The sequence below is a fragment of the Podarcis muralis genome, chromosome 14, assembly GCF_964188315.1.
Source record: "Podarcis muralis chromosome 14, rPodMur119.hap1.1, whole genome shotgun sequence".
NCBI lineage: Eukaryota > Metazoa > Chordata > Lepidosauria > Squamata > Lacertidae > Podarcis > Podarcis muralis.
Window position 1 is genome coordinate 45,321,793 of NC_135668.1, and position 15,742 is coordinate 45,337,534.

General features: G+C 43.0%; 1 protein-coding gene across 1 annotated transcript in view; it reads right to left on the bottom strand.

The window, feature by feature from the left end:
- OTOA (otoancorin) overlaps positions 1 to 15,742 on the bottom strand; it is a 39,734-nt gene continuing 23,992 nt past the window's right edge. The window contains exons 23-29 of the mRNA XM_028706610.2: positions 13,854 to 14,009; positions 11,449 to 11,591; positions 9,328 to 9,464; positions 8,141 to 8,238; positions 5,625 to 5,817; positions 2,065 to 2,160; positions 1 to 1,513 (exon numbers count right to left, since the gene is read on the bottom strand). Coding sequence (XP_028562443.2) covers positions 2,093 to 2,160; positions 5,625 to 5,817; positions 8,141 to 8,238; positions 9,328 to 9,464; positions 11,449 to 11,591; positions 13,854 to 14,009 — 795 coding nt within the window. The 3' untranslated portion in view covers positions 1 to 1,513; positions 2,065 to 2,092. The remainder of the gene's footprint in view (positions 1,514 to 2,064; positions 2,161 to 5,624; positions 5,818 to 8,140; positions 8,239 to 9,327; positions 9,465 to 11,448; positions 11,592 to 13,853; positions 14,010 to 15,742) is intronic.

Here is a 15,742-nt window from a genome sequence, read left to right on the forward strand (position 1 = left end):
GAGGCCTGTGGTGTGCACAGCTCTGGTCTCCAACAGAAGGGCCCTCAAGAGAAATGGATGCTGGGTTCTGCCTACTTTTGCCCTGTACTGCCCACCACTGGCATGTGGCCCTCAGAAGGTTACCCTGAAGTGAGAGCGGCCCCCAAGCTGAAAGGACCACTTTCCTTCCAGCAATTGTGGTCCGTCACAGCCCCTTGGAGGTTGGGGGACACACCTAAGTCCCTTGCGACTGGCCATTTGCATTGGCCTCAGCCGGCCGTGAGGGGCAACGGGATAACCCAATTCAAACTGGCCTGTGGTGGCCAGGGTTTGGGGCAGGGCTTCAGCGGTGGACCAGGAGAACAAATGCCTCATTCTGGTCTGCCACTGAGTATTTAAGCCAGCTGTGCCAGCAGCACAGTTGGGGAAGCTGAACAACCCACCTACCCGCCCTGTTAATTGGCAGTGCCCTAAAGGAATGTGGGCAGTGCGTATGAAGAACCTTACTGTGGAGATAATTGGTCGCCATATTCATGGCCAGGGAGGGTTTGCCTTCAGACATATTGGACCAGTGAGGGGTTGTTGTTTTTTTGCCTTTGTTGTTTGTCCCAATCTTTTGCAGAAAAGGCATTGGGTTGAATCCTCTGTTTCCGGTGGGTGAAATACTACCTCACCTCCTTGAGCAGGTGTGGTATCTCAGAGTCACCTACTAAAGGGCTCTGGGTGGGAGAATCTGTCTGGAAGTTCCTGCAGGGTTGGGGGTCGACGGATGAGCCATAGAACTTCCCATATGGCAGACCAGGAGGTCACATTGGTTGATCTGTGTCTTGAGGTGACCCTTAACTTAGGCATAGCCCTGTTCAATGTCAGCCATCCATCAGGCAGCTGACTAAGGACACATACCCAACGTCAAAGCCTACAGACGTCTGTAATCAATAAAGTTGTGGAGATTTTCAGTTCCACAACATTGTTGTGTCAGTTTATTCTTATGTTTCACCGACCCTTCCTGGCTCCTGGGAGCTCACTGCACATGGGCTCACGAAAGATTCCCCACTTCTGTTCCACATAATACACCATAGAGTTTTCGTAAATTAAGACTATTCACACCTGGGTGATGGAGCCAGCAGTCTGGATAGTGAACATCTTGTTTCCAGCAGCCAATATCTGTACATTTGAATCATCATTCAACAGCACATGACACTAAATGGGTGTTCTGTCTCCCATTGGCTCACGTCCCAACACCTAGCAACTGAAGGATTTCAACATGAGTGTGTTCTCCTGGTGATTCATTCTAAAAGCTATGGCTATTATTCTACAAACATTACATCTGGTTTTGTAGTGCCTCAATGGCAATCAATGGCCATTGCTACTTCTTATGGCCATGGTTATGGGAAGATGGAAAACATCACTTGAATGGATTCCTAAGACTCACAGCTACCATACTTCTTAAAAAGCTGCAATGTTTTTATTTTCTCCGCATCAGTAGGCTGTCCAAAAGACCGTTTCTGTATCCACCCAGGTGAGCTGTAGCCTTCTGAAAATTGCATCAAGGTTGAGTGATATTGGGAGGGAAGAAATAATATACAGAAAAATTAGTGCCTGACATAGCATTCTTACAGCACAATCCTTTAGATGGCTGTTCAAACCTAATCCCCATTGAGTTCAATGGAACTTGCTCCTAGGGAGCCTTAGATTTAAATCATATATACACTTCTCTGGGAGCAAGTTCCATTGAACTTAATAGGACTTAATTCTGAGTAAACATGCATAGAGTTGCACTGCACATTTCTAAGCAGTCAAAGTGGCAATTAGGGGCATCTTTTTACTATTTTATATATCTTATTTTTTCAGTTGTGTGTGGGGAGGAAACACCCTTACAATAACAGTTTACCAAATACATAAGAATACAACAGCAAAAACCAGCCACAAAAGTATTTCCTGATTTAAAAACAAACATTTTCAAACTATGTTTGAAAGCACAAATGTAGCTTTCTTAATAAGCTGCTATCATGGTATCACGCGCCCTTAGTGTACAAGGTTTTGTTTTTAGAAAGAAAGAAAGAAAGAAAGAAAGAGCATGCTTACCATAATCTCTTAACAGTGATAACTTGATTCAGGAAACAGGATGCAGGATGAATGCAGTAAACACCCAAAGACTTAAACTGCAGGAAATTGGAGCACCTGCAAAGAGAATATTGTATTGTGAATTAACAGCATCTCTAACTTGCACATATACCTTAGTGAATTCAGCTATCTGAGAAAACATGGGGGAAGGATTCAGAGAGGTCATCCTCTTGACTGAAATTGGCCTATTGGTAATGCATGCTGCTAGCTATCAGTCATCTCTTTGCTCCAAGGGACTCTCCCAGCAGTAAGCACTTTGCTCCAGTTGACTTGCTTCCTGTTCAATGCAAACCATAGTTTGCTTTTATATCGGAACAAAATAAACAATGGTTAGTGATTACCTTCCAAATCAGAAATGGAAACTGCGTTCAGGCCACATTGAAAATTGTTTTGCAAATGCAACCAGAGTTTCCTGGTTTGGGTGGCATAACAAACTATAATTTACGCGATACAGGAAGTAAATGAATTGCAGTGCTGCTGAGAGTATGGAGTACGAAGAAAAATATTATGGAGTATAGGCAAAGCATTAGAGCATTACATCCACACCTCTTACTAGAGTTTGGGGGACATGTATAATGTAATAGGAATTCGGGGGGGGCGTAGTATTTTAGACTACTGAGCTTTGTGATGTCACAAGCAATATGTGCCTTATCTACATTACATAGGTAGAAAGGACAAACTAGCTGCAGTGTGTGGTTAAAAGAGCAGGAAATGACTAGGATCCTTTGAGAAGATACAGCAGACATAAAAGGAACATTGCCAGATCATTTGGGCAATGGGAACTTCTTCAGTGCCTCCATGAAGGAGAGATAATGAAGTTCCACTGTCAGCTGACAGCTGTTTTTGCTCCACCAAAACCCAGAGGGAGAATACTGGTAGCAGCATCTGTGCTCTCTTGAGAGATTATCCCTGAAGAATCAACAAGCCAGTGAGTACAAGGAAATTTGATTTACTCTGTTTGTACCAAGCTAGGGGAATAGTGGTCACCTGTCGCAACGCATGATGTCACAGGCAGGGATGATGTTGCCAAAGCTGTCATTGAAAAATAAAGAAATCTTGGGATGAACCACTGAGGTCCTACAGATCCCATAACTGGGAAGCTGTTTTATACTGAGTTAACATAGGAACATAGTGTTGTGAAGTTGGGGGGCCCTAGACCTCAGAAATTAATAAATGGTAGGATTTTGATTTTTTTGGAGTATTAAAGGGCAAATTGCTGGCCAGTGGAAAAATACAGGCTAAGCTTCCTTTCCAAGCCAGGATAGAAGTGTTAAATTGACAAAAGGTGTTGGTGGCCCATCTAAGAGAAATCTTGGGTCTGAGCAGACAGAGGTTCAGAGGTTGCCAAGAGAGGTGTGAACATGTCTTTTGCAAGGTGTGCTGGGAAGAAGGAGGGAGAGAGCAAAGACAGAGATTCATCTTGGGCATGCTGGCTAAAGACAGGCTGGGAGAGATGCCTTTGACTCCAGTATTGCACTGTTGTTGGGAACATGAGATGACCATGCTGTAAGAGCTGGACTCCCTCCGTCCAAACCCAGGTGTAAATATCTGAATAAATCATAAAAGTACAACAGTCTCCACCCTGTCTTCAATTCTCCAAAGAAGCACAGGCCTTGGGTGAGCACCTGGAACAACCTGGGATTTTGCTACCACTCAGCAGAGAGTGGAGGTGGCACCCAACTTTTGTAGCAATAGGAAGCTGGCTTATACTGAGTCAGACCATTGGTCAATATAGCTCATTGGTGTCTACTCTGGCTGGCAGAGACTCTCCGGGGTTTCAGACAGGAGCTTCTCCCAACCCTGTCTGGAAATGCTAGGGATTTCTGCATGCACAGCAGATCTTCTACCACTGAACCAGGGCCCTTCCAATGAGGACCATGGTTGCATCCAGACCAGTACTGTCTTCTCTGACTGGCAGTGGATCTCCAGGGTTTCACAAAGGAGTGCCAGGGATTTAATCTGTGACCTTCTGCATGCAAAATAAGTGTTCAGCCACTGAGCTATGGCCCTTTCCCAAAACGTAGCCTGGCCAGAAGTGGGATTCAAACCTCTACCTCCAGGGGAGACTGTGACCTGTTTGCAGTGCTTTAAACTGCTCAGCCATCCTGGCTGCAGAGCTCCTCCATCCTTGATTCCTTTTGCCATGGTTGTGATGATAATTTTATTATTTGTACCCCACCCATATGAGTGGGTTGCCCCAGTCACTCTGGGCAGCTTCCAATAAAACACCAAACATTAAAAACTTCCCTATGCAGGGCTGCCTTCAGATGTCTTCTAAAAGTTTAAATCCTTGACATCTGATGGGAGGGTGGGCATTCCACAGGGTGGGCGCCACTACTGAGAAGGCCCTCTGCCTGGTTCCCTGTAACTTTCATAATCAAAAGAAACATCACTTATTAAACTGCAATCTGTTTCATACCATTATGTTTTACACTTTTGGGGGAGGGGGCAATGTTTTAAAATAGAAGAAGAAGAAATTGGTATGCTAAGTTACGTAGGGCTAAGAAACCATGGTCTCCACCAAAGGAATTATCATCCAGCAATTGTTCTTACTGGAATTTTGCTTTCTGGTGGTAAGCTACAGCTGCCATTGTGTTAATTAAAGGGTGTTGCTACCATATGGGTCCTACATAATGAGATGCATGCAACAAGGAAAGGATAGCACTCTGGTGCTGTATAGAGCAGGCTGCATGATACTACAGAAAGGAAAGCATCCTTTTGTGTTTATGTGGAGCTTTGTGTTTTTTCCAGATACCTTGAGCAGAACTCTGTGCTATGAATGTCAGAGAATTCAGACAAAAACAGAAAAGAAAACAGAAATTCCTGCAGTTTGCCTATTCTTCTGTGGTCTGGTACTGGTTGGAAACAGAATGCGAGACTAGATGGGCCTTTGCCCTGCTCCTTCTCATCGTGTCTAAGAAAGCAGATGTTACCGGACCAAGGATGTAACTTAATGTTATAGGGCTTTTTGTGGGGCATCAGTCTGGGTGACACCTGTAGGTCCCTTCTGGGCCTGTGATTCTGCATCCAGTGAGTTGGAAGCCATAGCCTTAGCTGTCCCGTTAAGTACTGCCATTTACATGTCCAAAGAGGTTGTCCTGTTGCCATAACGATGAATGGGTGGGCCTTCTCCCACCTCACCTGGCTGGATGACATGTCATTCTAGGATGAAGAACAATAGAGCGAGCAGGAATTTTTGTGTGTGAGTTTTGGCTACTGCTGGAAGCTGGAGACACAGAAGTTTGTCTTGCTCTGTGATGGACCTTAAGCTATGGCTTGATGATCTTGCTGGGAACCTAAAGGAGAAGCGACGCCTGCTGGAGTGCTAATGCTGTGAGCCCCTCCATCCTATGCTCAGGTTGCATATTTGTGTAAAGAAACCCATATGTCCTAAAGACAACACCGTCTCCACTGACCTTCATTCCAAGGAAACCAAACATAGTGCTGGAACCCCTCTCAGTGACTGGGATACATGCAACAATATGAATATGGCCTGAAAGTTATTATTATTTTTAACTCACTGTTCTGAACTGATGTGTATGTCGGTCTGACTGTGCTCTCATGGAGCGGAAGCTCCTGGGTGCTTGTTCTGGCTCCATCCATCGCCAGCCGAAGACTCTGAAGCTGCAATCCATTGAGGTGCTGACGCTGCAACTCTGTCACCACGGCGGCATTTTCAGGACCAAGGTTTGCTATTTGATCTGGGGACAGCTCCTGGACAAAGCAAAACCAGATTTTCATGTTGTTTATTTTTGGTGTTTCTATCTCAACCTTGCTCTCCAAGGAGGTAGTGTGCATGGTTCTCCCCCTCCTCATTTAACCCCCCACAACAACCCTGTGAGGGAGGTTAGTCTGAGAGGCAGTGACTGGCCTGAGGTCACACAGCGAGCTTCATGGCTGAGTGGGGATTTGAACCCTGGTCTGCCAGGTCCTAGTCTAGCACTCTGACCACTACGCCACATCAGCACTCGTGAAGGATTTCCCTGTACAGGAGTATCAGGTGATTGAAAAGTGAGCAGCACACAGGGCATTGCAGGGTAAATGCATTCAGTATACAGGAGCCAGTGTGGGGTAGCAGTTCATGTGCTGAACTAGATGAAGTGGAGAGGGGGTGAAGCTGGTATACTACCTTGAACAACTTGGAGGAAGAGTTGCAACCAGTATTAGCCCTACTCAGAGTAGACCCATTGAAATAAATGGACATGACTAACATTGGGGGAATTTAGGTTGTTTCATTTAGTTAATTTGTTAGTGGTTCTGTGTATGTTTGTTTGCTGAGTGAGGGAAATATAACAGTGTAATGCAGTTATATCAACATACTTTATTGAACAGATAACATCTTCTGCTTATGTATTTAATTATTCCTGAAAATCCTTCCTATCTATCTATCTATCTATCTATCTATCTATCTATCATATCTATCTCTATCTATCTATCTATCTATCTATCATCTATCTATCTATCTATCTATCTATCTATCTATCTATCTATCTATCGTGTGTATGATCACAAGAATCCAGGAGTATCTGTATTTTCATCTATACAACATATAAGGTTGTGTATCTTGCTGGTGTGTGATGGGAAACCAGATGCAGGAGCTGGAGAAGACAATACACCTGCACCAAGCAATCTCCCATATATGACAATTTATCCTCCTAGCGGTTTCTGCTCCATCGTTTCACATCAGCAGCTTCGGAGTCAACCGTCTGTCTTCATTTGTGCTTGCAAAATGTTACACTGGAAAAACAATGATGCAATCAATGTGATCCACAAAACCGAAGAGATGTCATCGACTGCCTCGGCTGTCGGATCTTTTCTTCAGGTGCAAAATAATCTGTCAAGTGAGGCCATATTATTAAGCCTTCTTTGAAAACCGGCTACTGTTATAATTGCACAGTAATTATCTTTCCACGTAGAACAAAGATGGCAATTTGTGCGACTGACACCTATAATAGCACCTCTGAGTTCTCCTTGATTTTGTAGAACGTTCTTCATCTTTAAAAAAAAACCTCTTTCCCCTTTTAGAGTTTACAAAAATAAAGAGGATGAGAGAGCCCAGATATTGACTTTCATCAAGAGGAAAGGAGCTTTTTTTGGACTTTCAAACAACAACCCTTGCAGTAGAGGTTGCATCACAAAGCTATTTCCCTTTGGTTAAAAAATCAACAAGCAACATGGTGGAGAGGGGGTGACGCTAAAGTTTAGTGAAATAGCTCTGCTACATATATGGAACCCCAATGACAGGATTAATGGACTATCAGTGGTCTGATGAGCCTTGGCTAGAGACCAATATGGTGGCAACAGCTTTGCTGTGACCCACCTGGGATGGCCTTGCGACTTGCCTGTGGATCCTGCTTAACCACTTTCTGACCTGTGTATAAGTCCAGGAATTGCAAATTACATTGGGTTCGCTTTTAAAACGCAGAGTAAATGAAAATCTCCTCAATGTCTACTTCATGTTATGTGCATAACACATTGCTATCATTCACTGGACTTAAAAAATCCAGCATGCACAAGCTATATGCTGCAAACCACAGGGGAACTATTTTATGTCCTTAGCTTCATCACGGAGTAAATGCAATTATATAGAGAGATATCAGCTTTGCTGGAACATGACCATTGTTACTTACTATTGACGATTTGTTTACGCTGCCCTTTTACTGTCAGGTAGGTTGGGCTAAGAGGTAATAATTGGCCCGAGGTCGCACAGTAAGCTTCGTGGCAAAATGGGGATTTGGACCCTAGTCTCCTGAAACTCTAACCAGGTGTATGGAACCTTTCCCCCCCCCCCCCGGTGTTGTTGGACTACAACTCCCATCAGCCCCAGCAAGCATGGCCAATACCCAGGGGTGATGGGAGTTGTAGTGCAGCAGGCCAAAGCTTCCCCACCCCTGCCACTACACCCTACTTTAATATTTCTAGAGACTTAAGAAGAAGCCCTTCAAAGTGTTCTCCGAATGAAGATACGCATTCACGTCACCGTTTATAACAAAGCAGACGTAATGGGGGAAAGAATCAAAACATCCACAACACTTACTTTGAAGATTTCACAAGGGATATATTTTATTGCTGTTGGGTGGAAATAGGGCATCAATTCTTTATCAAGAGCTTTTAATTCTTCCCCATTTAAGCCAGCTAGAGAGAGAGGAAAAGATTGAGAGAGTGAGAAAAAGAGATCAGAATGCAGCTTACTTAGTTCACACTACGGTGGATTAGGCTGAATTTGGGGCAAACGTACATTTCAGAGCCTCTGTATGCTTTAGCTGATCAATATTTGATTCTAAAATGTTTTCAGACACCTCTGGGAAATCAGGCCTTTAAGAAAACAAGGCGCTTCTCTGCAGTTAAATGAAAAGTTCGATGTGCAGCCCTTGTAAAAGTGCACCTTATTAATCCAATTTTCTTTTTCCTTTTGTTTCTGTTTTAAGGGCAAAAGTTGCCATTTCTGCTTGTGTTCTTTCCCATCTCCCAAAACATCCATATAAGGAACGTATAAAACACATATTATAAGCCAACGTCGCACAATCCGCCATAACATAGTTGCCAATGTTAGCCATGCTCAGAGTAGGCCCATTGAAGTTAATGAACATGAGCGAGTCATGCCCATTCATTTCAGTGGGTCTATTCAGAAAGAATGGCACAACCCATAGGGTTGTATCCAACAGCAGTCACACCCAGAGCAGACACACTTAAATTAATATATGTGACTAAGTTAGGTTCATTCATTTCGGTAGGTCTACTCAGAATAATAGAATTTGTAGAGTTTGAAGGGGCAACGGGGGTCATCTAGTCCAACCCCCTGCAATGCAGGAATATTTTGCCCAGCGTTGGGCTCAAACCCATGACCTTGAGATTGAGAGTCTCATGCTCTACCGACTGAGCTATCCCAGCTTGAGTAAACTCCCATACTCACCCTGACACATGTCCCATTGAACACAATGGAACATATTTCAAGCAGACATGCATAGGATTGCACTTTTAAACTCTTTTATTCCAATGGGTTTAATTGCTCCAAACGTGGTTACATTATAGGCCACCACAACATCCCACCAATATTGGATCTAAGGTTAATGGTGACCAGATACAGGCGAGCAGTTGTTATGCTCCAGGAACCTCAATTCATCTTTTCCCTATTTCCCCTAACGTTTTCTGATTCAGAGATATAGGGTACAAGGTGGACCACATCTCTTAGAACATCCTTGATACGGATGCGAGCCTCCTTACCTGCAATGTTGCCAATCTCCTGCAGGATAGATCTGTCCCACCCTGTAGCAATTCCAAACACAGACTCTGCCTTCTTCTTAAACTCTTTCAAAACGTTTGTGCTGCATGGCAGAGAGGCAATTCTTGAAACAACAGCACTGCAGAAAGGGCAAAAGGGGGACTGTAATTTTACACAGTTGGAAAAGCCTGAATATTAAAGTAGACTTAGTGGCGCTTCACGCATGAGATTCTTCCTAGACAGCTGCAAGGAATCATAATAATATCACGTTCGTTTGCACGATGAGTATCTATCTTGCTGCTTCCCACGGCTTCCATATATACATGTGCAATTATCACCTGAAAATTTTGACACTCGTGGGGCGGCGGAAGAAGCCATGTGTGAAGCTGCTCTGTGCATGAGCTGGATATCAAATGGAAAAAGATGAGATAGCAAATAATATTTAATATGTTGCTCAAGGCAATCATTTGCACTTTCTTTCTTTCTTTTTGAGTGGGCTAGCATCTGGCACTAGTTCATGATTCATAGCTTAACATAAGAAAAGCCCTGCTTAGAGTTCTCAGGTCAGGAGCATCGCAGACCCTGAGGTTGCAGGGCCCAAACCTGGGACTTTGGGGTGGTCCCTGGTGATGATGTCATGGAGGCATTCCTCGGTGACGTCATAGGGCAACCCCATGAGATGGAGGTTAATTGAGAGAAGGGAGCAGTGGAAGGCAGACACCCCAAAGCGTACCTATGCTATCATTTGCAGCCAGCCCCTGCTGGGCTGAAGCTTCAAAGGGAATCTTGCCCACCTGTAGATTCGAGCTCCCCATCCATCACTTGGAGGGGACCAGCCAAACCTGGAGACTTCAGGCAAGACTGGAGGTCTGGGAACCCTAGCCCTGTTGGGCCAGGCCAATGGCCCATCTAGTCCTGCATCCCTGCTCTCACGGTGGTCAGTCAGATGCCTCAATGGGAAGCTCATAAGCAAGACTTGAGTGCCACAGTCCTCTCCCTCGCTTGTGATTTGCAGAAACTGGCAATGCAAGGCAGACTGCCTGCCACAACAGAGGTAGAACAATACACATCATGGCTATTAGCCTTGTCCTCCATGGATTTGTCAAATCCTCTTTTAAAGTTATCCAAGTTGGTGGCCATCACTGCTTGTTGTTGGAGCGAATTCCATAATTCAGTTCTCTGTTGCGTGAAGAGGTCCTCTCCTGAACTTCAGGGTGCACACAACATACCGGTACGTATTTCCAGTAGTCCCAAGACCTTTTAATGTTTAACTGCCAGGGTTTCTTGATGATATTTATTTATACATACATACATACATACATACATACATACATACATACATACCCCAGCCACTCTGGGCAGCTCCCTAAAAGTCAGAGAGTTGTTTATTTCCTTGACATCCGATGGGAGGGCCTTCCACAGGAAGGGTGCCACTACTGAGAAGGCCCTCTGCTTGGTTCCCTGTAACCTCATTTCTCGCAGTGAGGGAACCACCAGAAGGCCCTAGGAGCTGCTAGATTTTGAGCTAATATGCTTTTACTACTATTGCTAATACTATTAGTATTTCACACATTGGTTTTAACTGGATTCTGTTTTAGTACTCTTTATTGTAAGCCTGGGGATTTATTTATATATTTATTTACAGTGGTACCTCGGGTTACATATGCTTCAGGTTACATACGCTTCGGGTTACAGACTCCGCTAACCCAGAAATAGTGCTTCAGGTTAAGAACTTTGCTTCAGGGTGAGAACAGAAATTGTGCTCCGGTGGCGCGGCAGCAGCAGGAGGCCCCATTAGCTAAAGTGGTGCTTCAGGTTAAGTACAGTTTCAGGTTAAGTACTGACCTCTGGAATGAATTTAGTACTTAACCCGATGTACCACTGTATTTGGTAAGGAACATTTCTCCCCCCCCCAAAAAAAGACTTTTACTGTTATTATTATTATTTATTTATTCAGTTTATTAGTTGCTTGGTACATGAAGAGTCTCTAAGCAACTTTTTTAAAAAATTAGCTCAACATGCAAAATAAAATCAGAGATCACAATAAAAGCCGTACAACATTAACTTTTTTCTAATTTATCTTTCGTAAGTGCATTGTTAATGGAAGAAATGTGGTGCTGTACCTGAACTCAACTGCATTTATAGATTCGATCTCTGTGGAGTTCAGAGCACAAAGATTATGGCCTAGTCCAGCCAAATCAAAGCTTTTCAGGGTGTCCATTCCTTGACCTGAGTCTTCCAGAAAGCCCTGTAAAATCGACCTGGCCTGAAAAACAAACACAACGAAGATCTAAGTCAGTTAAAAGCAGTTAAATTAGAAGGTCGCAACAAGACTCTGCACCCCAGGAAGTTATGATGCAACTGATTATCTTGGAATCAAGATGTTTGCACACAAAATAATGATAAAAGTGGCTTTTGTACTGAAAGTGAAAAAGAACTTCTTTTAACTGACAATGCATGTTCTAGTCAAATATTGTCCATGAATCAAATTATAGGATGTCATCGTGGCAAACAAGTTTACTTAAAGGATCTTTTTAAGCTAGTCCCAGAGGTCTGGGACCACTTTACTTGAAGGATTGCCTTACCAAATATATAGTTTCTTGACCCCTTTGATCTGTGGAGCTGGCACTTTTACAAGTGCCACATAATGGTCATTCCCAACTTGCAAGGAATCAATCCTTCGATGCAGCAGAATCTACACACTGGAACTTCTTGCCCATTTATATGCATAAGGCGCCTTCATTGTATCATTTTCGGTGCCCATTTAAATGCCTACCTAGGCATGAAATTTTAACATGCATTCTATTATGTTGTTTTATTATGTGCTACTCTTTCTAAAATGGCTGGTTTTATTTAAATTTTGATAGTTTTCAAATGTAAACTTGTTTTTCAATTTCAAATAAACATTTTACATACTTAAGATATCAATGACTTTCCCTTCTTCTCTTTCCATGGCTCACTTTACATATCTTATATCCCTGCATATTTTACAAAAACTATACCAATCAGTTTTCCATTATTACATCCATCAAAACATATTCACACTGCTGAATTTATCTTAACGCTGCCAGCGTTTTCAGCTGTACACAACTATTTTCCATATATTCAATAAACATTTTGCAATCCTCTCTAAACGTATGTTCTTCTCGTTCTCTTATTCTATATGTGAAGCCTGCAAGTTGTGCATATTCTGTCAACTTAAGTTGCCATTCTTCTTTGGTTGGGACCTCGCTCGTTTTCCCTTTGGGGGCTAACAAAACACGGGCCGCAGTTGTTTCACACATAAATAACCTTTTCTGACACTTGGGGGAATTCCCAATTTTTGCTTTTGTACACTGTTCTTTATAAACTGCTTGGGGAGTTTATGTCATTTTAAGTGGTATATTGGTTGTTGTTTAGTCGTTTAGTCGTGTCCGACTCTTCGTGACCCCATGGACCAGAGCACGCCAGGCACTCCTGTCTTCCACTGCCTCCCGCAGTTTGGTATATACACTTTCTTAAATCAAAGCAATAAAATGAAACAAGTGATCTAGAAGCTGGAACATTTGGGATGCGGTGGGGGATTTTGCAATGTTGCCCTTCCCAGCCCTTTTTGCCACATGGAGCTGCTGTAGAGCGGGAAGAGCCACTAGCCACTAGATGTTAGCACATTCCTAGCTAGTGGCTAGGAATGTGCTAACATCTCTAGCTCAGCAAAGGAGAAGCCAACCCCCCCCCCCCACGTTCCCAATCTGCTGCCAGTTTTTCTACATGGCAACCAGGGCCAGATTTAGGTTTGATGAGGTCCTAAGCTACTGTACTGAAGGTAATGGGGCCCTTTATATGTCCAGCTGTCCTTTGTAAAAAAACAAATCGTCGCTGTTTTTTGTGTTGAATATTTGCCCTATGGTAATTTATGGACCTAATAGGTATCTAAAGCCATTTGCACATATTGCCATGCAACCAGCCCATGCAGAAAGTAGGCACCCTATATACATAAATGAGCAAACCAGTGATATTTTAGGGAACAGGCTAGCAGGCGGGGCCCATTACTTACATCATAGGAGCCTACACAACACAAAACACTGTTGCTGTAGGTAGGTTTTATTTTATTTGTTTTTTTATCTTATATTTTGGAAATGTATATCCAGGGGTTTTTTTCCCTTTAATTTTCTGGGGTCCCCCAAGAGAGTGGGGCCCTAAGCTATAGCTCATGGATAGGCAAACTAAGGCCCAGAGGCCGGATCCGGCCCAATCGCCTTCTAAATCCGGCCTGCAAGATGGTCTGGGAATCAGCGTGTTTTTACAAGAGTAGAATGTGTGCTTTCATTTAAAATGCATCTCTGGGTTATTTGTGGGGCATAGGAATTCGTTCATATTTTTTCCCCCTTCAAAATATAGTCCAGCCCCCCACAAGGTCTGAGGGACAGTGGACCGGCCCCCTGCTGAAAAAGTTTGCTGACCCCTGCTATAGCTTGTTTAGCTTACACGTAAATCCAGCACTGATGGCAACCACCCTACAGTGGATTCACCAATTGGACGCACTCACCTGCGTGGGGCTCCATTCTGTTTGCTGGCTGAGTGCCACAACGGTATCAATAGAATCCAAATCCAGCATTCCAATTTCAGTCTCATTTAGCACTGCAGCAATGTGCCCAAGGGAAACTATGTGGTAGCTCTTCCAGCTTGTCAGGGGGCCCCAAGACTTTAAAACAACAACAACAATATATTGGGGTTAGCCAGGAATTCTCCAAGGACGGAAGGTGCGACACCTCACTTTTTTTGAAAGATAACTTTAAAAAAACAAATTATCATTTAAAATCAATAATGCGGCATAAAGTAAACAAAGATCACAGCCACACATAAGGGGTAAAACAAGTAAAGTGAGTTTTTATTAAAAAATAATAAATAAATAAATAAATAAAAACAATGGTTACTCCTATCTGCTGGGTTGACATATGGAACATTAATGGAATTTATTCTAAGAATATAACAAGAAATCTACATCTTTTGAAATATCTGATGAAAACTGGTAAGAATTTAACATGTCAATTATGCACACATGCCCCTTTTATTTGATATTTGGGGAGGTGTGCGTGTATAATTGTTTTTGTATTATATATATTTTTAAAACTGTAATAATAATATTAAAAACACAAAACAAGTTCTCCTCCTGCAAAAATTATTTCAGAGCTATGGCTGTCTTTTGGTTTGAGCTTAACAATGTAGTTTTGCTAAAAATACCTGCTGCCTGAAGGATTATGCATGGTTTAGTACATTACAGAAGTAAGCACGTATCTTCCAGCTGAGCACAGCTGGCGCATGCTAATCTTGATGGTAATTTCTATGGGCTGGAGAGATCTCCCTCTAAGGAATTTTTTTCCCCAAAAAAACTCAGCAAGCAGCTTTTGACTCATGACAGCAAATCATCGGATCAATCTTGCTGTTAAGATTGAAGTGGCTTTGGCTTGTTCTATGGTTGCAGCGTTCCTCCCCGCATGTAAATGGTGGCAGCCACTGGCTTTTTTCTTTTCTTTCATTGGGGTGGGAGCAGAAACTGTCAGATTGTAAGCACTGTGCAGCCCTGGGAATCTGTGGTTTCCTCGGAGGAGGAAGATTAGGACACCCCATCTAGGACCTTCACACTGCCAGTTAGAGATGGGTGAATATGTCAGTGTTGGTTTCTCTCAGTTTCTCATCTTTCCAACCTTAAATCCAGCTCTCCACGTTTCCATTTTAATTTGTGATTTTTTAAAATCCTCATAAAAAGTCACCAGCATTTTATTGCAAATTTCTCCTATACACGCAACTCCAAATTCACATGGGAGTGTAATCTGTTCTGAGACAAATCACAAATATTTTAAAAACTGTTGGAGATGCCGGGGATTGAACTTGTGACCTTCTGCATGCAAGGCAGATGTTCTACCACTGAGCTACAGCCCTTCCCCATCTAGGACTCAGCTACATTATTCATGTTAGTAACTGTGTTATAAACATGCAACACCAGATGGTGCTGTAGAGCACAAAACTTTGTCTATGAGATTTTACATAGAGTTTTTCTTTTTCTTTTGTTATAATGATTTAATTTATGACTTATTTATAGTGTGCTTTTCCCCCTGGGTGTAGATCCAGCCCTAGTTTGGCCTTAAGTTGACATTCAATCTATTGCCATAGATCTAGGATACCAGAGTGTGTTAGGGAATGGCAGAAATGAATAAACAGTGTTGTTGTTGTTGTTTAGTCATTTAGTCGTGTCCGACTCTTCGTGACCCCATGGACCAGAGCATGCCAGGCACTTCTGTCTTCCACTGCCTCCCGCAGTTTGGTCAAACTCATGCTGGTAGTTTCAAAGACACTATCCAACCATCTCGTCCTCTGTTGTCCCCTTCTTCTTGTGCCCTCCATCTTTCCCAACATCAGGGTCTTTTCCAGGGAGTC